A 23,427-nucleotide genomic window follows, 5' to 3' on the forward strand; every position below is an offset into this window, starting at 1 on the left:
ACCATGATTAAACCAAGAAATGTAATAGAATTATTTTTTTAGAAACCCAGATTCAACCAAACCTCGGGTAGGCAGGAATAAAAAGCTGTAGCTGTTTTCTACAGCAAATTCGATATTTGATGGTAAAATTCTACCCATTTTGTTTTACGGCTCGGAAATCCAATTAGAAAGTTCACACTTTGTATTTTAAGCAGTTTTTATGCATTGGTAAATATGCTTCAAATAAGGCAGTACTTGGTGAAACTGGTCGCTGTAGTCTATGTTTACATAGCCAGCTGCGTGTTGTTAAATATTGGATAAAATGATTTAAAAATGGAAGCTCACAGGTACCCATTTCAATGTACAAAATGCTACAGCAATCAGATGGTGAAGGGAAAACGAATTGGGTGTCTGGTGTAAGAAGCATATTATTTAATACTGGATGTCCTTTGTATGGATCTCATAAGACACTGGTAATGAAAAACTATTTTTACATAAATTTAAACAAAGATTATTAGACCTATTTCAGCAAAACTGGCACCAACAAGTTTCTTCTTCACAATTTCTCAAGCATTATGATGGTATTAAATCATTGTTACAACCAGAAAAATATTTACGCATATTACAAGATAAAACTCTGTTGAGAACTCTTTGTAAATTTTGAATATCTCTCCATAACGCCCTTGTCAATAATATCGTAGAACCAAGGATAGTGATTTCGAAAATTGAAGATGTTCTAACTGTACCAGCCAGAAGATTGAAGACGAGATTCATTTTCTTTTTATATGTTAAAAACATAAAACGTTGAGATTAAAGTTTCTACCTAAATTAGATATTACGCACAAAGACAAACAATTAATGATCATATGATTGTCGTAAAAGGCGACTAACGGGATCGGGTGGTCAGGCTCGCTGACTTGGTTGATGCATGTCATCGATCCCAATTGCGTGGATTGTTCCTCATGATGTCAATCACTGGATTGTCTGGTCAAGACTCGATTATTTACAGACCGACGCCATATAGCTGGAATATTGCTGAGTGCGGCGTTAAACAACAAACCAACCAACCAAGCATCTGACACTCCAGGGTTACTGTCATCACCTGGTACTCGCGTGTTACTGTCACCACCTGACACTCCAGGGTTACTGTCATCACCTGGTACTCGCGTGTTACTGTCATCACCTGACACTCCAGGGTTACTGTCATCACCTGGTACTCGCGTGTTACTGTCACCACCTGACACTCCAGGGTTACTGTCACCACCTGACACTCCAGGGTAACTGTCATCACCTGACCCTCCAGGGTAACTGTCATCACCTGACACTCCAGGGCTACTGTCACCACCTGACACTCCCGGGTTACTGTCACCACCTGACGCTCCAGGGTTACTGTCATCACCTGACACTCCGGAGTTACTGTCATCACCTGACACTCCAGGGTTACTGTCATCACCTGACACTCCAGGGTTACTGTCACCACCTGACGCTCCAGTGTTACTGTCATCACCTGACACTCCAGGGTTACTGTCATCACCTGACACTCCAGGGTTACTGTCATCACCTGACACTCCAGGGTTACTGTCACCACCTGACACTCCAGGGTTACTGTCACCACCTGACGCTCCAGGGTTACTGTCACCACCTGACGCTCCAGTGTTACTGTCATCACCTGACGCTCCAGTGTTACTGTCATCACCTGACACTCCAGGGTTACTGTCATCACCTGACACTCCAGGGTTACTGTCACCACCTGACACTCCAGGGTTACTGTCACCACCTGACGCTCCAGGGTTACTGTCACCACCTGACGCTCCAGTGTTACTGTCACCACCTGACGCTCCAGTGTTACTGTCATCACCTGACACTCCAGGGTTACTGTCACCACCTGACGCTCCAGAGTTACTGTCATCACCTGACACTCCAGGGTTACTGTCATCACCTGACACTCCAGGGTTACTGTCACCACCTGACGCTCCAGTGTTACTGTCATCACCTGACACTCCAGGGTTACTGTCATCCCCTGACACTCCAGGGTTACTGTCATCACCTGACACTCCAGGGTTACTGTCACCACCTGACGCTCCAGAGTTACTGTCACCACCTGACTCTCCAGGGTTACTGTCACCACCTGACACTCCAGGGTTACTGTCACCACCTGACACTCCAGGGTTACTGTCATCACCTGACACTCCCGTGTTACTGTCACCACCTGACACTCCAGGGTTACTGTCACCACCTGACACTCCAGGGTTACTGTCATCACCTGACCCTCCCGTGTTACTTTCACCACCTGACGCTCCAGGGTTACTGTCACCATCTGACACTCCCGTGTTACTGTCATCGCCTGACCCTCCCGTGTTACTTTCACCACCTGACACTCCAGGGTTACTGTCACCACCTGACGCTCCAGGGTTACTGTCACCACCTGACCCTCCAGGGTTACTGTCACCACCTGACACTCCAGGGTTACTGTCACCACCTGACACTCCAGGGCTACTGTCACCACCTGACACTCCCGGGTTACTGTCATCACCTGACACTCCATGGCTACTGTCACCGACTGACGCTCCAGGGTTACTGTCACCACCTGACACTCCAGGGTTACTGTCACCACCTGACCCTCCAGGGTTACTGTCACCACCTGACCCTCCAGGGTTACTGTCACCACCTGACACTCCAGGGTTACTGTCATCACCTGACACTCCCGTGTTACTGTCATCACCTGACACTCCAGGGTTACTGTCACCACCTGACACTCCAGGGTTACTGTCATCACCTGACACTCCAGGGTTACTGTCACCACCTGACACTCCCGTGTTACTGTCACCACCTGACACTCCAGGGTTACTGTCATCACCTGACACTCCAGAATTACTGTCATCACCTGACACTCCAGGGTTACTGTCACCACCTGACGCTCCAGGGTTACTGTCACCACCTGACACTCCCGTGTTACTGTCATCACCTGACACTCCAGGGTTACTGTCATCACCTGACACTCCAGAGTTACTGTCACCACCTGACACTCCAGGGTTACTGTCACCACCTGACGCTCCCGTGTTACTGTCACCACCTGACACTCCCGTGTTACTGTCACCACCTGACACTCCAGGGTTACTGTCATCACCTGACACTCCAGAATTACTGTCATCACCTGACACTCCAGGGTTACTGTCACCACCTGACGCTCCAGGGTTACTGTCACCACCTGACACTCCAGGGTTACTGGCACCACCTGACACTCCAGGGCTAGTCATCACCTGACCCTCCCGTGTTACTTTCACCACCTGACACTCCAGGGTTACTGGCACCACCTGACGCTCCCTTGTTACTTGTTTGATTATATGTTATTTTCTAGTTTAGCCACACCAAAGGAAGGATGTGTTTAATCGTAAAAACCTGACGCAGTCCACAGCGCTTCTTTTGTTATAGTTCGTTCACGAAGCACAACGCAGACGCCATTGCTTGTCGGATTGTCATCAGTTACTACTGCACATTATAGCGACATTGTCTGCACCCCAGAAATAATAAATCAAAACATAATCCAACCAAGTCCAGATTGATTTAGCAAGTCTAGATTGCATCAGCTCTAGAATATATTATTGTTCTGGGGTCCATTTGGATTTTACTTTTTATTTTGTAGATATTTATTTTTAAATAAGATAACTTTATTTCTGGGACTACATGTTGGTCTCTGCCGTCACCGACCCCCATGCAGATGTGTCAACGTCCGGGGAAGTTATGGGGACGTAAATGATTCAGGAGGGGGTGGGTTGAGAGATAGGGAGGGGGAGGGGGTGTTTCGTTACAATTCAACCTTGGCAGCTGCACTCTGCTGATCGTACCACAGGCCATACATTGAAACTCATCTTCACAGGTTGCTATGGCAACTCGCGCAATTCCGGTAAAAATAGTAAACTCTGGAAGAGTCCTGCTACCGGTGGGCCGACACATTCGCCGCTAGCTAAGTTAGTCAGTCAGCTTCGTTGAAGTAGTTAGGGCGGGATCTCTCTCTCTCTACTCCACTGTCAGCTTAATTCTAGCAAGATGGCGAATATCATGGCTGCATCGATGTATATGAAGATTGCCTTGGTGTGCATGTTGGTAGGCACACTGTTGTTTGTGATCGGCTTCTCCACGGTGTCGTGGATGGTCTCTAGCGCCTACAACAGATGGGAAGCCCGCGGAGTATGGAAAGTGTACAGTTGCGGGACTTCCTTCTGCACCTATTTGTCCTATGGTGCCTGGACTTACTTCGGACGCAATGATTACGGTGGGTCATTCTTTTTAACTTTTCCAACTAAAATCTGGTTAGTTGTTCCTTCGGTCAAATTGGAATATCCCAATTCGTTCTTTTATGGGGATGGCGGAGTTTCGTAGACAATTATGCAATGCTGAAGTGTCCCGATGTTTACAAATTCCAATTTTACACATTATTGCATCTACTTTTTAATTTATGTTTTCCTAGCAATGTATCCGAATTTTATCCTCAGGACCAGTGTGCCAACTGAGAATTCTTGTTCATACGCTAGGGACACCGCCCGGCCCACAACCGGCATTCCTCGCCAGTGGTTATCAATTAGAGGCCTGTTCCCCCATCCCCATCCCCCTTCCCCCCATCTTCCGCTCTCGGCTGCCTGGATTCCACGTCATCCGATACGGCTGTGCCGCCGTCTCAGTCCTTATACACAGGCGGTGGGGGTTGCCGCGTTCACGTAGCACCGAGTGGAGGGGTGGGGTGTAGGAGTCGGGTTGCAGTTGAGGGGTGGGGGTGTAGGAGTTGGGTTGCAGTTGAGGGGTGGGGTTTAGGAGTCGGGTTCCAGTGGAGGGGTGGGGTGTAGGAGTCGGGTTGCAGTTGAGGGGTGGGGGTGTAGGAGTCGGGTTGCAGCTGAAGGGTGGGATGTAGGAGTCGGGTTGCAGCTGAAGGGTGGGGTGTAGGAGTCGGGTTGCAGTTGAGGGGTGGGGATGTAGGAGTCGGGTTGCAGTTGAGGGGTGGGGTTTAGGAGTCGGGTTCCAGTGGAGGGGTGGGGTGTAGGAGTCGGGTTGCAGCTGAAGGGTGGGGTGTAGGAGTCGGGTTGCAGCTGAAGGGTGGGATGTAGGAGTCGGGTTGCAGCTGAAGGGTGGGGTGTAGGAGTCGGGTTGCAGTTGAGGGGTGGGGATGTAGGAGTCGGGTTGCAGTTGAGGGGTGGGGGTGTAGGGATCGGGTTGCAGTTGAGGGGTGGGGGTGTAGGGGTCGGGTTGCAGTTGAGGGGTGGGATGTAGGAGTCGGGTTGCAGCTGAAGGGTGGGGTGTAGGAGTCGGGTTGCAGTTGAGGGGTGGGGGTGTAGGGGTCGGGTTGCAGTTGAGGGGTGGGGGTGTAGGAGTCGGGTTGCAGTTGAGGGGTGGGGGTGTAGGGGTCGGGTTGCATTTGAGGGGTGGGGTGTAGGGGTCGGGTTGCAGTTGAGGGGTGCGGATGCGGGTGCCGGGCGTGAGGCACAGCGATGTCTCCTTTCGCATGGGAACTGTCTTGCGACTGTCTTTGCGCTGCGGAAACGTGACTATGCATTGAGACAATTTATTTAATTGAAACGAACAGTGCCTAGCCGACATCTGTGCTCGGGTTCGGTGGTCACTGCCTGGTCAACCTGTCATTAATTGTTTGACCAGCCGAGAAATGCACCCCAGGCTGACCGTGCGGGAAGCCTTCTCCGGCACATTGGCCGAGCTCTGCATGTAATGTCAGGCGGCCAACAGGACCATGTAACTACAAATAATAACAAACACACACGCAGACGAGGCCAAAGTTTGTTTCTTCTTCTTCATATTATTATTAGCTATATGGTCCTGTGGGAGGCGGCCTACTAACTCATGCTTACATTCATATCACTCACTCACTCATCCCTACATACATATCACTCACTCACTCACTCACTCACTCACTCATCCCTACATACATATCACTCACTCACTCATGCCAACATTTATATCACTCACCCACTCATGTCTAAGATAAGCTAGATAATACTTATTGCAGAAACATTCTATTACGAAACAGATGCAATTTTTTTTTAAATGACAAAATATCATGATATCATAGTTGCCGTATACGGTGTCATATAAGGTTAGCAGAAAAGTACTGGGCGAGTCGGAAGCCCAATATTTTTCAGCTAACCTAATATGACACCGCATACAGCAACCAAAGGCACCATAACGAATTTATTATGCCGATAAGTTTACACTCTCTGGTATCCATATCGCACATTTTCAAAATTAAAATATGACACTTACAACATCACTGACGACAAAAGGAGACCGCTCATCAAACCCGAGCGGCCAAACCTTGTGGAAAATTTTGACTATAATCTTTATCAGTAAAGTCACGAACGTGATCTAAAAATCAGAATAATGTCCTTGCACAACACAATTAATGATAGTAAAATACAAAACAGTGCCAAATAACGAATTTTGGTACCAGAAGTTCCATGTGAAATATGTGAAGTGGGTTTTGGAAAATCCAAGATGGCTGTTACTGACGGTATACGGTCTCAAATTAGGTCAGTATCAACCATCTTGGATTTGTATTGACGGTATATGGGCTCACGTGGGGGTCAATGGTTCTGCTATCTGATTGGTCAGTCTCACTTTGAGGCATAATAAGTACATAAATACCGATATACATACATTCCTGTAGACACAAAAAAACAATCTATATTAAATATTTGATGATGTTATACATAAAATGTCAACAGTCAAGAGGTATTTATTGCTTGAAATGATAGACATGGAAACAAATGCAATTGCTATTGATGGCTTCATTATTTGAGAGGAAGTAGTGATATAATTTGTTTTCATGACTGTGGACATATACATTTTGTGTGGATAATTTCCCAAAGAGTATATTTTTTTCTTGAGTGTGTTTGGTACAGTGAAGTATGTAGTGTTTTTCATCACCAATGGTTGAACATGTAGAGCACAGCCTCTGATATAGTGGGGTTGGTGGCTTTGTGTGTCTTCCATTCATATTACTGACTGGCTCATCCATGGATACATATCACTGACGCGTATCGCACCGGTCCACAAATTGGGTCAAAGCATTGATGGGCACAACTCAGAGCTGGGCAAGGACAGAAGAAACAGTCAAATAGGGAACTACTTTCAGGGTTATTAGCGCAGCATTGGACAATTACAAAACGACATTAACTGTTCATTAACTCTACATCATAACAGCTGTGAATAACAAACGATAGCCTTACTCTGGATTGCTTCAACACGTCATCTACTATTTGCTGATGATTGGGTTCTTGTCTCCGATTCGTCAGCTTCTCAAAATACTGCGTAGACAATAAACTCAGCACCGCTATCGAAAAAACTGCTGTAGTTACGTTTGGCACAGACAGTCAAAATCCAATTTTCAAATGGTCCGTGGCAGGGCAAGATATTAATGTTTCAGACAGATACACTTACTTGGGTGTTGTATTTCATTAAAATTATAAATTTAAACATTGAGTTGAATATCTTGTACAAAATTGTCCAAAGAGCATACTATGTGTCCTCTTTTAGCCTGTTTAGAGATTTAGACCCAAATGTCTATCTCAAAATGTTCAAGGCATTTATTGAACCTGTTGTCCTATATAACTGTGAGGTACGGGGAATTGACTCGGTTCAGCTCAGGTATATAGATACTTTTGCTCCGGAAATATTACAAACAAAATGTTGCGAACAGGTCCCTGGAGTCTCTCAACAAACACATAACGGGGCATGCAGGGAGGAGCTTGGTATGTTTCCCCCACTGTCTCAGGTAATTAGATCGATTGTTCAATTCTACAAACATGTTTTTACAATCTCCCAATACTGTTTTAAAACATGCTAATGAACACTAATGAATAAATAGCTATGGCCAAACACAAAATTGGATGGTACTAAAAATTCCCTTGTCTCCAAGATAAATTTGTCATCAAAGAAAATGATCTAACCTCTTCCTCAGTAATCAAGGACCTACAATCAAAATGTACAGATATGATCCACTCATCTCTTTAAGATAAGCCAAATAAATTAGATTCAAGAAACAAACTTAGAACAGAGTAGAAAATTGAAATCAGAAATTGAAACTGAACCTTATTTACAACACCGCAACACTGATTTACAACAAGCTAAGACATTGATCACAGACTAACACTGAACTGGGTAGAAGAACAAGGCCACCTTCACCTTTGAACGAACGCCACTGTGATCATCACTGCTCAGTGAAGATGAATAACACTATCTGATGTCTTGTAGTAAATATTCAGGTGTAAGGCACACCCTGTTTAGTTCTCCTTCCTAAACAAATTTTGTTGTTGAAAGCCTTACAATCATAGAAACATTTAGCCTACGTTTTTTCAAATAATTAACACAGACATGACCTGCTATCACGTCTACAACTTCAAACAAATATGAAATACTTTTGTAGATAATCCAAGGTCATGACATAATATGTTGTATTGGTACGTTGTATTGTTATCCTGACTTCACCACAAAGAGGCACATTGTACCCATGTGGGGAATCGAACCCGGGCCTTCGTCGTGACGAGCGAACGCTTTAACCTCCCATCTTGTAGCTTGACATTGCATGAGCTCATTGAATGAAGACGGGGATATGAATATGGATGAGGCTGATGAGAGTAGTGATCGACCTGCTCAAGCCAGTCACGACAATAACATTTACATTCCGGTCTGAAGACTCGGGGTTAGATATGATGTATATCTGCACGAGGATGGCGTGCCTGAGTTGTCTTGCCGCCATGAACAGACCCTCTGGTATCGCTCAACTTGATATGATTCAGCTCTCTCATCAAACACATTGATTCTTGGCCATCTTGTGTAGTGTATCCATAGGTTCATCAATATTCCAGATAAGACACGGCCTGTACATAATCGAGCTAGACAAAACAGTGGTAGCTATGACTGAGGACCTATTCTAACCCATATCCCAAAAAGGGGACAACCGAAAGCGTCCTAGGGACCTATTCTAACCCGGATCTCAAAGGGCGGGGACAACCAAAAGCGTCCTAGGGACCTATTCCAACCCGGATCTCAAAGGGCGGGGACAACCAAAAGCGTCCTAGGGACCTATTCTTACCCGGATCTCAAAGGGCAGGAACAACCAAAAGCGTCCTTGGGACCTATTCTGGGAACCCCACAAGAGGGAAGGGGTTAGCAACATAGATGAAGTCCCGTCGTCTATTGAGATCCCACCGTCGGTCCTGTCCTCTATTGAGGATCCCACCGTCGGTCCTGCCGTCTATTGAGGATCCCAACGTCGGTCCTTCTGTCTATTGAGGGGCCCATCGTCGGCCTTCTGTCAATTGAGGGTCCCACCGTCTATTGTGGATCCCATCGTCGGTCCTGCTTTTACTGAGGGTCCCACCGTCGGACCTGCCGTCTATTGAGAATCCCACCGTCGGTCCTTCTGTCTATTGAGGATCCCATCGTCGGTCCTTCTGTCTATTGAGGGTCCCACCGTCGGTCTTGCCGTCTATTGAGGGTCCTTCCCTTGGTGTTCTGGTGTTCGGTCTCCACCAGCTGGTGTATTCTCCACGGTAGTGTCAGTTAACGTCGGAACGCCGCCGTCCGGTGCTGCATGAAGCGTGTGCTTTTCCTTGCAACATGGAGACGTGTTAAGCAGACTGGGGAACCGCCAAAATAAACACCGACCGCCAACCGATCCCTCCTGTGCACATGTAACAGCTCAATCCATACAATTTACAGTAATTTACAGTAATTTCCCTGCATTGATTTATGCATATGCTAATTTTGGCAAAAAAACAACAAACATCACGGCATTGGCTCTGAGCCTGGTTCTACATTAGTGAATATATGTGCGAAGTGCATAATTCTAAACGTGCATTTTAAACAAGTAAAATGGATTCAAGTATAGCTCATTATGCAAAATTACAGAGAAGGTTTACATCACACATGGTACTCGTTGATTCTACTTCATCAGGTCATCGCTCGCCCTTGTACCTCACACTGTTATGTGTGGTGAGATGGCATCATGCGTTCTGTGTGTATTTTACGCGAATTCTTTGCGTTTGGTGAGTGAGTAAGTTGGGTTTAACGCCGCCTTGGACAGTAGGGTACATTTAACCGGGAATAATTCGTTGCAGGTATCAATGAACGTCAGCATTATCTGAACTGTTCCTATACAGGACTGGTCCCCTATTTTCCCAGAAGTATGTACATCAACTCAAGTTTATCCCTCGTTAGAGTTGGTTCTCTGCGCATTCGACGTTTTGAGGTGAGGTGAAATGGGGTTTAACGTCGCGTCCAAGATTATTGCACTTATACAGTGACGTGTATGCACGTGTGTGTGTGGCTGCTTGTACTAGTCAGAGTTCTAGTGCTAGCCCACTGAGATACCATGCCGCAGTGAACATGAATACCCCACTCAGACACAGAATACTTACTCCGAGCGGACCAGTCCTTGTTTTAGCACCTTAATGCCGAACGTCAGACAGGGTAACAACAAGTACCATCTCTTAAAGTATTTGGTATGACGCGGCCAGGGATCGATCCCGGCGCGACTCCCTACCTCCGGACCACTGAGGCGGTGGCATTCGACGTTCCAACTGAACTACCAAGTTCGATCTCTCTACACCTTGCACCGTTAATGTTGTAAATAAACTGCCAAGTCGGCATGTCTCTAACAGCCGATGTACAACTCCTGGACAGGTCTGCTGTGATCATCAGTGCATCTTCCCTGCGGCCGACACACAGAGGAGGCAGATGAATTTCGACTTCTCCTACCGGGCCGGTACCTGCTGATGTATGTGTAGTGTTACCGGTGTTTATGGACCATTTCATGCTAGCTGGCACGGCGTGGGTAGCAAGTCGACGGCTGCATATGTGACCTTGACACTGCAGGCAGTGCTGACAGCGCTATCGCGAGAGTTGGGCGTGGCTGTATACGATATGAGGATGTTACGTAACCTTTGTGGCAGCATCTTAACATTATGTTAACGGATACGTTGTTGTGTATTACTTAATGGCGAATGATTTCTTTTGGCCAAGTTCCATCTGTAAGAGCAATACCTCTAAAACAATACACTTTGACTCATGGGAAAGCACTTCTGGTATGTCTGAGTATCGACAAACAAGCAGGGGAAACGACACTGCTAAATGACTGTTAGGATATAGACTTGCACAGATCCCTAAGGCAATAATTATTAGGTTAAATCATAATTTCTCGATTATGGAAATTTTAAGACCAAGTTGTCCCTATAAGACCCTCGAGACTTGTACTGTCCACATATCTAGACTTGCCTGTTATAGGAGGATAGAATTACTACACATCCATGGACTCTTTTCTGTACAGCCTTGGCGCAAGGCTAGTTAGGATACTACTTAATATGTACATGTACTAGTATAGTCTCTGACCGTGTGGCAGTGTTGGGAGCTAGGAGGCCCTTGGATGACCTGTTTATGACCTGTTTATGACCTAGGGGGTGAACACCATATCAAAGTGATACGACAGGTTGAGCCTGTATGGATAGACATGAATGATGAGGTGAAGTGGGTTTTTTACCGCGGCGTTCAGAAGTATTGCAGTTGTATAGCGCCATGCTTGTACTAGTCCGGGGTAATGCCGGTTTTCTATCCCACCGTGATACAATGCCACAGTTTAACATTTACACCCCAGACACAGTGTATTGACTGCGAGCCGACCAGTCCTTGTTTTAGCCCCTTAATGCCGAGCGCCAGACAAGGTAACAACAAGTACCATCTTTTGACGGTCTTCTGGTATGACGCCACCGGGGACCGAACCCCCGACGTTCAGCTCTCCACTCTATCCGTTAGACCACGGAAGCGGTCCAGGGGTTGAATGTAGTACATGCAGTAACTCCACAAGCATTCTGTGGAAACATGGTAGAACTGATTTAGTCACAAGATGATTATTTTTCCTTCTGGAAATAATATTAAAAACACCAGAGACGAAAAAAGTCCGCAGATTATGCTCAAAGTATAAATTGTGCAATATCCATTTGTTTTCACTAAAGTATTAAAAAAATACATAATTTTGAGCTACACATTGTTACTAATTGTTCTACATAAGAGCCCACTGATTTTATGGAGAGGAAATACACAACAATAGTAATTAGAGTACATGGACTATAAACCACCGTGTACAATAACAATATCATCTCTGGTGTAGATGAATATACGTCATTAGATCGGAGTGAATCCACCCTTCCTTGATAATACAAGCCTATGTCCTTCTGTTGCTCGTGTGTAGCAGTAATATAACACCGCTGTAACTATAGTCGGAAGTCTACATGGTGGGCGTGTCAGGATGGGCGTATCTGGACGGGCAAACTGACACGCTAGGGCGTGGCACTGAGTCATACTCCCCGATAACGCATGACAGGCTTAGTATAATTATAAAAATATTTTTCTAGAAATTTTAGAAATAATTTTAGTTTCGAATTTGGGAGCGTTTCTTAAGGCATAGATAGAATGTATGACCAGATACTTTAATCTACGTTTCCTGGCATACCGACTAACACGCTAAACCGCTCACCGCTCAACTGTGTATCCGGGGGAAATAGGTCTCCAGCAACCCATGATTGCCTTAAAAGGCGACTATGCTCGTCGTAAAAGGCAACTAACGGGATCGGGTGGTCAGGCTCGCTGACTTGGTTGATGCATGTCATCGATCCCAGTCGCGTGGATCTATGCTCATGATATCAGTCACTGGATTGTCTGGTCCAGACTCGATTATTTACAGACCGCCGTCATATAGCTGAAATATTGCTGAGTGCAGCGTTAACCAACAAACCAACCAAGAAGAGTATGTAAGTTTTAAAAGCCGCTCCGCCAACCTGCCTGACCACACCGTCGGCAGTGCTTCCCGGTAAGGTCCCTCGGTTCTGTTTCTGTTAGCCTTGCTCCAAGGCTATACTGAAAGAATAATCTGTGGCTGTTAGTAATTCTATGTTCCTAATACATAGGCAAGTCTAGATATGTGGACAGTATAAGACTCGAGGGCTTACAGGGACTAAATGTTCTTGTTATTTCAATAATCTAGAAAATATGATTTAAACTAATAATTATTGCCTTAAAGACTTGTGCAAGTCTACGTTTCTGTGTTCTCGCGAGTTTAACACACTTCAAATCCAATCTGGTGCCTTACTAACATTCAAGTCAAGTCAGTGTGCGAAGTGTCTTCACTTTAACACCGCCCTGAGCAGGCGTAGACTGTCTCACAGGCCCTGAACCATATTATTTTCCCTTCCGCCAAGCCCTTTCTGTTGAAGCAAGTCTAGATTTTCCTCAGGTTTAGGTTCTGAATCTACCATCTCACTAGGGCTCTTTTAAACTATAGATGAAATTAATTGGTTCCATCAGTATTATATATTTTCAGAGGGGCTTCTCACTAAACAGTCCCTACCCCGTCACTTCTAACTAAACCTGCAATCCCCGCACTATCGCTTCTAACTAAACACCCAATCACCACTCGAACACTTCCCACTAAACATCCAGTCCTCACCCCACCACTTCCCACTAAACATCCAGTCCACACACCACCACTTCCCACTAAACATCCAGTCCACACACCACCACTTCCCACTAAACATCCAGTCCCCACCCCACCACTTCCCACTAAACATCCAGTCCTCACCCCACCACTTCCCACTAAACATCCGGATCCCTCCACACCACTTCCCACTAAACATCCGGATCCCTCCACACCACTTCCCACTAAACATCCAGTCCTCACCCCACCACTTCCCACTAAACAGCCAGTCCTCACCCCACCACTTCTCACTAAACATCCAGTCCACACACCACCACTTCCCACTAAACATCCAGTCCTCACACCACCACTTCCCACTAAACATCCAGTCCACACACCACCACTTCCCACTAAACATCCAGTCCTCACCCCACCACTTCCCACTAAACATCCGGATCCCTCCACACCACTTCCCACTAAACATCCGGATCCCTCCACACCACTTCCCACTAAACATCCAGTCCTCACCCCACCACTTCCCACTAAACAGCCAGTCCTCACCCCACCACTTCTCACTAAACATCCAGTCTTCACCCCACCACTTCCCACTAAACATCCAGTCCTCACCCCACCACTTCCCACTAAACATCCAGTCCCCACCCCACCACTTCCCACTAAACATCCAGTCCTCACCCCACCACTTCCCACTAAACATCCAGTCCTCACCCCACCACTTCCCACTAAACATCCAGTCCCCACCCCACCACTTCCCACTAAACATCCAGTCCTCACCCCACCACTTCCCACTAAACATCCAGTCCTCACCCCACCACTTCTCACTAAACATCCGGATCCCTCCACACCACTTCCCACTAAACATCCAGTCCCCACCCCACCACTTCCCACTAAACATCCAGTCCTCCCCCCACCACTTCCCACTAAACATCCGGTCCCCACCCTGATGACCACCAGGGCCGTGAGTTCGGACACATCGCCCCGTGGAGGGGAATCGATACAATAGCCCTCGTGGCGTGTCTGGTCTGTTTGGAAATCTCGATTAAGGCCTTCCCGTGAACACCAATCCCAAACACATGGCTCATGGTAATTATGTCTCTTCTCATAAAATCTGGAATCTTGACGCAGCGGACACTGTATTGATGAGTGTTGGTTACGTGTACACTGGGCAGATGGGGGTGATTGAATAAACACAAAACATTTCCATAATCATAAGAAATCTCTAGTAATCAAAATCAAACAGTGATGGTATCAGGTTTTAGCGGAGAGGTGAGCGTATCCTGCACCACCAACACACGAACACTTGTAGGAGTTTCTGTCTGTCAGGGGATGTTATTGCTCTGACCATTCTACCACAGTAGACTAAGTGTCCAGTGCCACAAATGCGCGCCTCCTTGGCGGGATTACGAAGGAGAATCAGTTGGACCCTACTGACTCCTGTATTTAGTGGAAGCACCCTATTGACTCCTGTATTTAGTGGAAGGACCCTACTGACTCCTGTATTTAGTGGAAGGACCCTACTGACTCCTGTATTTAGTGGAAGCACCCTATTGACTCCTGTATTGAGTGGAAGGACCCTACTGACTCCTGTATTTAGTGGAAGGGCCCTATTGACTCCTTTATTTAGTGGAAGGACCCTACTGACTCCTGTATTTAGTGGAAGGACCCTACTGACTCCTGTATTTAGGGGGAGCACCCTACTGACAACTGTATTTAGGGGAAGCACCCTACTGACTCCTGTATTTAGGGGGAGCACCCTACTGACTCCTGTATTTAGGGGGAGCACCCTATTGACTCCTGTATTTTCCTTGTTCAGAACACGTACGAGCGACCCAGGCCCTGGAGTGTATTGGCCTCATCTTCGCCCTGGTGTCCCTTCTGGTGCTGCTGCTGTACCTGCTCGTGGACAGCTGTAGACGCAGGAACTCCCTCATCGCCTTCGTCGTCTGTGTCTTCGCTGCAGGTCAGTCTTGTAACGTGTGAGTGAGTGAGTGAGTTCGTGCGTGCGTGCGTGCGTGCGTGCGTGAGTGAGTGAGTGAGTGAGTGAGTGAATTGTTTTAGTCGCACTGCATGTGTCGGTGGATCAAACACTGAGATGGACGTCAACAGATTGTATGTAGCCATTTAATTTCACGAAACGAATGTCATTCCGAGCGATGGCGAGGGTAACACATAAGTTCTTGCACGAGTTTCGTAATATCAGTATGACACAAATGCGTGTGTAATACTTTCTTTATTTCCCATTGTTTCTTATCATAGCTTAAATGGATAGAATTATAATTAAACCCGCCCGCATGTTATGAGAAATCATTGGGCCACTGTAAGTTGATAATGCGCTAATATTGCCTGACGACGGGCCATTATCACGCATGTTGTTAGGTGACGTCATAGGGTAGGGATAGGTGACGTCACGTTCAATAGTGAGGTCATCTGGTTCTATGACGTTTCTATATTTGTTATAAGTGGGTCAGTGACATTCGTGTTGATTGCAGTAAATGTTTCAAAACCGATATTGTTGTTTATTTTTATTTGATAACAATTTCCATCCATTTTAGCTATAATAACGGAAACGCTCTTTTTCATGACAATATTATTTGCAGAAGCCCTCGGTCTCGATGGGAGACCTCGGACTTCTGCCAATAATAATGCCCTGAAAATAGCGTACCCTTATAATATTTTTAGCTACCATTCAGAAAAAAGCACTTATCACGCCCGTTGTCAACAATCTTTATCGTTTCTAATGTGTCGTCATTCCGACCTTACGTCACAATAAGATTCGAATGACGTCAACAATGCCGGACGTACGAGCTTTATGATCTCGTTTATTTTAATTATATGGATAATTAACAGGCTGTATGTATTAGTCTGGATAGACACTCGACGTCAACTGGCTGTATGTATCAGTCTGGATAGACACTCGACGTCAACTGGCTGTATGTAGCAGTCTGGATAGACACTCGACGTCAACTGGCTGTATGTAGCAGTCTGGATAGACCTCGACGTCAGCGGGCTGTATGTAGTAGTCTGGATAGACACTCGACGTCAGCGGGCTGTATGTAGCAGTCAGGATAGACACTCGACGTCAGCGGGCTGTATGTTGCAGTCTGGATAGACACTCGACATTCAACGGGCTGTATTTAGCAGTCTGGATAGACACTTGACGTCAACTGGCTGTATGTAGCAGTCTGGATAGACACTCGACGTCAAGGGGCTGAATGTAGCAGTCTGGATAGACACTCGACGTCAGTTGGCTGCATGTATCAGTCAGGATAGACCCTCGACGTCAGCGGGCTGCATGTATCAGTCAGGATAGACCCTCGACGTCAGCGGGCTGCATGTATCAGTCTGGATAGACACTCGACGTCAACTGGCTGTATGTAGCAGTCTGGATAGACCTCGACGTCAGCGGGCTGTATGTAGCAGTCTGGATAGACATTCGACGTCAGCGGGCTGTATGTAGCAGTCTGGATAGACACTCGACGTCAGCGGGCTGTATGTAGCAGTCAACTGGCTGCATGTAGCAGTCTGGATAGACATTCGACGTCAGCGGGCTGTATTTAGCAGTCAGGATAGACCCTCGACGTCAGCGGGCTGCATGTAGCAGTCTTGATAGACCCTCGACGTCAACGGGCTGTATTTAGCAGTCTGGATAGACACTCGACGTCAGTGGGCTGTATGTTGCAGTCTGGATAGACACTTGACGTCAACGGGCTGTATGTAGCAGTCTGGATAGACGCTCGACGTCAGCGGGCTGCATGTAGCAGTCTGGATAGACACTCGACGTCAGCTTGCTAAGTGAAGAACTAGATAGATACTCGACGTCAGCGTGCTAAGTGAATTAGTAGATAGATACTCGACGTCAGCGTGCTAAGTGAAGTAGTAGATAGATACTCGACGTCAGCGTGCTAAGTGAAGTAGTAGATAGATACTCGATGTCAGCGTGCTAAGCGAAGTAGTAGATAGATACGACGTCAGCGTGCTAAGTGAAGTAGTAGATAGACGCTCGACGTCAGCGTGCTAAGTGAAGTAGTAGATAGACACTCGAAGTCAGCGTACTAAGTGAAGTAGTAGATAGATACGACATTAATGAATTATACCCCTTTCATATGTTGTGAGACTTAGACGTTAAACTCGTAATATCCCTTAAAAAGCATTTTCGAAATCGATTGTTTTCTCTATCACGGAATGTGTTATGTTTTTGCTGACGTAGTTTATAATATGTTCAAAATTGAATGGTCCTTAATTAACGTGTCGGGTCCAATAACCCTATCTTTTAGACAAGCCGCGTATGTGTATTTATATTCACGTAGACAGATTGTCAGGTTTGACGTCCTCCGCGTTGTTATTTAGAAGCGGCACTGATCTCTTCATGACGCATGAGAACCAGCTGACCTCTTATGAAAATATCAGAAGTTTATGATGCAAATTTGTGATTCCTGCGTCAGCATTTATCTCTTGAGACGCTGAACGCTGAAAACAATCAATGCTTGATACCGACACCGTCTGTGGCGATACAAAACAACCCTCACTAGATAATATCGATTGATGGAGGGGGGGCCTAATGATTCCAATTATAGAAATATTTCCTGACCAAATATTATCCCAGCATGCCATTTTCTGCCTTTTTGTCTCTTTAACTAAACTAGTCACGGACGTAAGTGTTACTCATTACATAAAGCACATCGTCTGAACTTTATTTCTAGTCTATGTTAATCCACACCCAGTTTTGTCGGTCTAGGTCGAGTTGCGGCCATGTTAGCTCTCTATGGCAAATGTAAAACTGTTCTTCCTTTTTGTTTCAGTGTTCTTCATCGTGGTGGGTATTGCCGTGTTCGCCATCAAGCTTGGTTACAGTTACCACGTGGGCTGGTCCATGGGCTTCGCCATAGTCGGCGCCATCTTCATGTTCGTAGGTGGAATCATGGGCATCCTACAGTTGACTTGCCGGTAGTTCCGTCACGTGATAGACTTTTAACCAATCAGAGCTCGAGGACATGCGGTGGCGGTTCTGCACGGGACTGTTGGTTGTTTGTTCGCTCATGTGATTTGCTTTGACGTTTACACTCAAGCAAGGAGAGGAAAGTGCTCTTATAACCTTCTTCCGTATTGTCAAAAACTATTTTACTATATTTATACTTTTTTCTGCTTTTCTATTGAATTTTGTCTTTGTAGGTAACTTTTAATATGTATTTTGTATCCAAAGAAATGAAGTGAAAATACTCATTTTTGTTAATTGAAATAATGTTATAGGTGGACGCGGGTAGCAAATTGAACTGTTTTATCTCACGTACATCAGGAACACATGACCGTGAAGGGAAACATATTGCTTCACTTGGTCGGAAATTCAGGTCGAGTCTTCCATTGGTCACGCGCCCTAGGTAAATGAGTCGTTTGTTTGAAGATGTTTTTCTTCCCACGACACATACCTAAATCATCAGGTTTGGGATTGCCTGAGCAGGGCCAAGAACAGTCGGGTCGGGTTAGGCCAGAGGGTAATGCTAAAAAATGGATTGCTGAATATTAAAACGAAACTTGTGTTTCTGGGAAATATATCGAGCATCATTTATTCAAGCTGTGTGGCTAACCGTATCATGCCTTCTTTTGTATTTTGTGCTTTAATATTAAAATACCATCATGGCTTCTTTATAACATACTCTGTCATATTTTTGAAGATTCTAAAAAGCGCACACATTATCATGTAGATTTGCATTCGTTTCGATAAATCTAAATAAAATAAAATGGATATTTAATCCTCATGAATTATTGATTGGTCAGGCATGCATTGACAATTCAACGTGAATTCCAAATTCATGTGTCTGACGGGTGGCACGGCGGGCCAAGTCGTCGAATGCACCACAGAGTTGCCTCCCTTGGGCACGCCAGAAACCTATGATCGTTGGTTCGAATCAAGTTCGCCCCCGATTGTTTCCCGGCTTGTCAGCACCATACCCGTGCTCGTGGATTTCACCAAAGTGGTAAACGTCAGGGACATACATCACTTCGGGTTTTCCTCCCCCGTTAAGCTGACACGCCGTAATATAACTGGAATACTGTTCACAGCGGCGTTAAACGCACGTGTCTGTCTTATGAATAAAACGGAATGAGATTCGGAATACACAAACTATTTGATTAAGTATGGTAATCTTCCGTGTCTGTCGTAAGCATAATAATGTGGCAACTCTAGATGTGTTTCCAGCTGTAACACCTGATGAGATCCCTATACTTCTGTGTTAAGATTATGTTCACATTTTCACACGTTCATCTTGATAACAGTTTGTATTTTGTATCGTTATATAAAGATGTAAGTTTTCTTCCGTTATATTGGATCTGCTTGTATACTTTGCAATGATTTTTGTTCTTCTATACATTTACAGCTTGTTATACGTTCTTCCCCTAGACCACGGGGGTTTCTGTTCTTGTGATCTCGGTTGTAGCGCTTGTCATAGTGTACTACATGTAGTCAGTCAACACTGATGTACAACCGGAAGTCGGCACTTGTATCTGTCAGTCTCACACCTTGCCATAATTATTTAGATGTGTGTTAATTGAAAGCAACTGTTGTCCTAACTTTGTGAGTTGAATAAATGTCTTTTGTAATGGTAAGCAGTGTTGGTTTTGTGCTCTTCCTACTGAAAGTCAAGTGTACTTGGCGAGTTGTCTGTCGTCCGTCGTCTGCCCTTCGTTTACTGTTACAGTTTCCTTTGAAACTACAAGGCCTACGGGAATTAAACTTGTATGAATCGTGCCAGTTATGGTGTCGACAAAAGTGCTCACAGAATTCCGATCCAACTAACATGGCTCCCATGGCGGCCATATTGAAAATGTCATTTTTGCTCAATACTCTGCCGTTTCTGCATATCTCATAATGACATTGGATATTCAGCAAATGCGTGGTATGAGTTGTGACGTGTTTTTTTGTTGATATATTGATATTTTTCACTTAACTACGACTATTGACTTTCACGTACCCCCATTTTTCTTGTGTTATTGGATTTCCGACATCTCCTCTGGAACTACAAGGCCTAAAAAGCCCTCTAAAAACATTACAATCCCATAATCAAAGTTTACAAAAGTTTTAAAATCTTAATCTCAAGAAACATCAGTCGCAGAGTGCTGACATGAGCAAAATAATGCACCAGAATCCACGTGGTATATAAACCCACCACCAATACAAGAGAGCTGATCACACGTGGTATATAAACCCACCACCAATACAAGAGAGCTGATCACACGTGGTATATAAACCCACCACCAATACAAGAGAGCTGATCACACGTGGTATATAAACCCACCACCAATACAAGAGAGCTGATCACACGTGGCATATAAACCCACCAGCAATACAGGAGAGCTGATCACACGTGGCATATAAACCCACCACCAATACAAGAGAGCTGATCACACGTGGCATATAAACCTACCAGCAATACAGGAGAGCTGATCACACGTGGCATATAAACCCACCAGCAATACAGGAGAGCTGATCACACGTGGCATATAAACCCACCAGCAATACAGGAGAGTTGATCACACGTGGTATATAAACCTACCAGCAATACAAGAGAGCTGATCCCACGTGGTATATAAACCCACCAGCAATACAGGAGAGCTGATCCCACGTGGTATATAAACCAACCAGTTTTGGATCTGTTCTGCGATGGAATCTCCACGGGGAGACAAACGAGGGGTACTGGGGTGCTATTCTGCAATGTAATCTCTGCGGGTATAGAAACTTCACTGGGCAGTTGAGTGTACCTTGTTCTCGATACACGAAACGAAGAGAAGGGATGATTTGCGATCTACACTTTTACGGAGAAAACAGCGTGAATGTCATTCAATTTTCACACAAGAGAGTCACAGATTTACCTTTTTTATACTAAACTTGTCAGTCTCAAAACAACTTCGCATTATCAGATTAAACATGGACATGATATTATAAACCAAAATTGGGAATCAGTTTGCAAACCATGTGTTGAGCAGACAAGTAGACGCTGTGCAACAAAAACAGCTGCAGCACACACACAGGTGGCTGCGGTGTCTCCAAACACGTGTTTGAGCTCACTCTTGGAGAGACGCCGTCCAGCCCAAGTACAGTCAAGGGGACATAACTCCGCATAGCTTCGCGCAATATTCATCGCTTAACAAGCAAGTAAAGTCAAAGCCTATGGATTCCGTTCTGACGGTAAATACGTCAGTCTCGCTCTCTCATGATGTGATATCCGGCACATGTGCAAGGCACGTTGAGTAATGTGTCATACGCGCTGGTTTATGTAGAATCCAGTCTGAAGTCTGCTGCCAGGAGAATCCAGTCTGAAGTCTGCTGCCAGGAGTGTTGTGCTAACGATAGGTACATCAGCGTTTAAAATACCCGCCTGCCCGACAGCCCGAGACAGTCTATTTTGCTGGCGGACGGTCAGTTTTTAAAAGTTGCACGCCTGATGGTCGGGAGTTAAAGCTACTAAGTTGACAACTCACCAGTTTATTGTTATTTTCTGAGTGCTATTCTTATGTTTACCCTTTTGTTACTGTTGTTTGTTTACCAAGAGAATTCTGGACTGGCAACATTTTATCTGGTCTGGTAACTTTGTAATATTGCGGGTCCGGTCGTCTGACGTAAAGTTTGGGGAATGTTATACACTGTGTACATGTCACTGGACATTCGTTACAAACATGTGCGAGACAGTGCATCAAGCTGTTACCAATGTAAAGTTACGCGTCCGTTATCTGAAAAGTGACAAAATACTGCGTAATCAGATTAAAATACAGACTGAAAGTTAAACTACATCAATAAATTAACACAAATATGCTGCACGGAAATTGCAAGCAATACATTTAATAAACGTGAGAATCTTTAACTTCGTGCTTTGATATCGTGCTGTATTTGAACTGGCCCGTATATTCGTACTGCACGTGCAATTTGGGCGAACTGATCGTTGTAGTCGGTACATTTGTAACAATGCACGTGCTTAGATTTATGCATGAACCAAAATTTGCAATGTGTCAGTAAAGTGTCAAATCGTTACAGATAATCTGCAGTTAAAACAATAGAGTGACGTCATAGCTGTATTTTAATTTTGCATACTGACATGTTTTGGAATTGTGTGGTCGGATCTGTTCTTTGAAAATCTCCAGCAGCGGGTAGCAGGTCACACCCGTGATCATGAGTTTCACCACGTGGACCTGTCTGACACCTGTTACACTTCTGGATTTCTCTTTTACATGAAGCTGACGCATACACTGGAACATGCATATGTCGTCTACACCCATAACTGGCGTCACCCAGCTACCTATGATTGTCTACTGTGTATACGAAATGCTTGCCTGACTGCCGACATTCTTTATGGAATAAAATGTTTTAGCAATATCCCAGCTGTATGACGGTCGTCTGTAAATAATCGAGGCTCTACCTGGCTCTACGCTGATCCCATGGATGCTAGATTGCATTCAGGTCTGGGCTTTGAGAAGGTCTAATGGCGTTGTTCTGGAGATAGCCAGTGACAGCTCGTGCTGGGTGGGTCGGGCATTGTCGTCCATGAAGACGGGACGTATGGCAAGTGCATGGTTTTCTGTTAAAATGGTGAGGCACAACAAAACCGTCCAATGTGTTATCTTTGTACCTTTGTTCATTTAATGTCCCCTGAACTGTGATCAAATCAAGTTTACAATCAAAGGTGCAACATGCACTATTTCCTGGATGTTGCGCTGATGATAAGATGTTCCCCTTCTGCCTGACACGAGTCCTACCATCAGTGTGGTGCAATATGAACCGACTCGCGTCAGACCGCTGAATCCTCCTCAATTACATCAAGTCCCAGTGTTCTGGAGCCTGACACCAGGCTTAACGGTCCCGTATGTGTTGGCGTGAGAGGATTGAACGTCTTATTGGTCTTCTGGCCCTTACTCCTGCTGCCTTCAGTCGACGCCTGATGGCGCTTAGGAACACTGTTGTATGTAGCTTTGAC

At 45.4% G+C, this 23,427-nt stretch overlaps 2 protein-coding genes across 2 annotated transcripts; one reads left to right on the forward strand and one right to left on the reverse strand.

Annotated features, from left to right (window-relative positions):
* Positions 1 to 439: 439 nt before the first annotated feature.
* On the reverse strand, positions 440 to 3,236 carry LOC139443873 (collagen alpha-1(III) chain-like). The gene is made up of 2 exons (XM_071224765.1): positions 1,048 to 3,236; positions 440 to 449 (listed from the first exon to the last, which is right to left on the reverse strand). The coding sequence occupies exons 1-2, from the start codon at positions 3,234 to 3,236 to the stop codon at positions 440 to 442; spliced, it is 2,199 nt and encodes a 732-aa protein (XP_071080866.1).
* A 618-nt stretch (positions 3,237 to 3,854) lies between these two features.
* LOC139441970 (uncharacterized) lies at positions 3,855 to 20,068 on the forward strand. The gene is made up of 3 exons (XM_071222715.1): positions 3,855 to 4,252; positions 15,282 to 15,428; positions 18,268 to 20,068. The coding sequence occupies exons 1-3, from the start codon at positions 4,027 to 4,029 to the stop codon at positions 18,414 to 18,416; spliced, it is 522 nt and encodes a 173-aa protein (XP_071078816.1). The 5' UTR covers positions 3,855 to 4,026; the 3' UTR covers positions 18,417 to 20,068.
* The last annotated feature ends 3,359 nt before the right edge of the window (positions 20,069 to 23,427 follow it).

Source organism: Haliotis cracherodii, unplaced genomic scaffold (assembly GCF_022045235.1).
Source record: "Haliotis cracherodii isolate W230 unplaced genomic scaffold, xgHalCrac1.p SCAF_5, whole genome shotgun sequence".
Lineage (NCBI taxonomy): Eukaryota > Metazoa > Mollusca > Gastropoda > Lepetellida > Haliotidae > Haliotis > Haliotis cracherodii.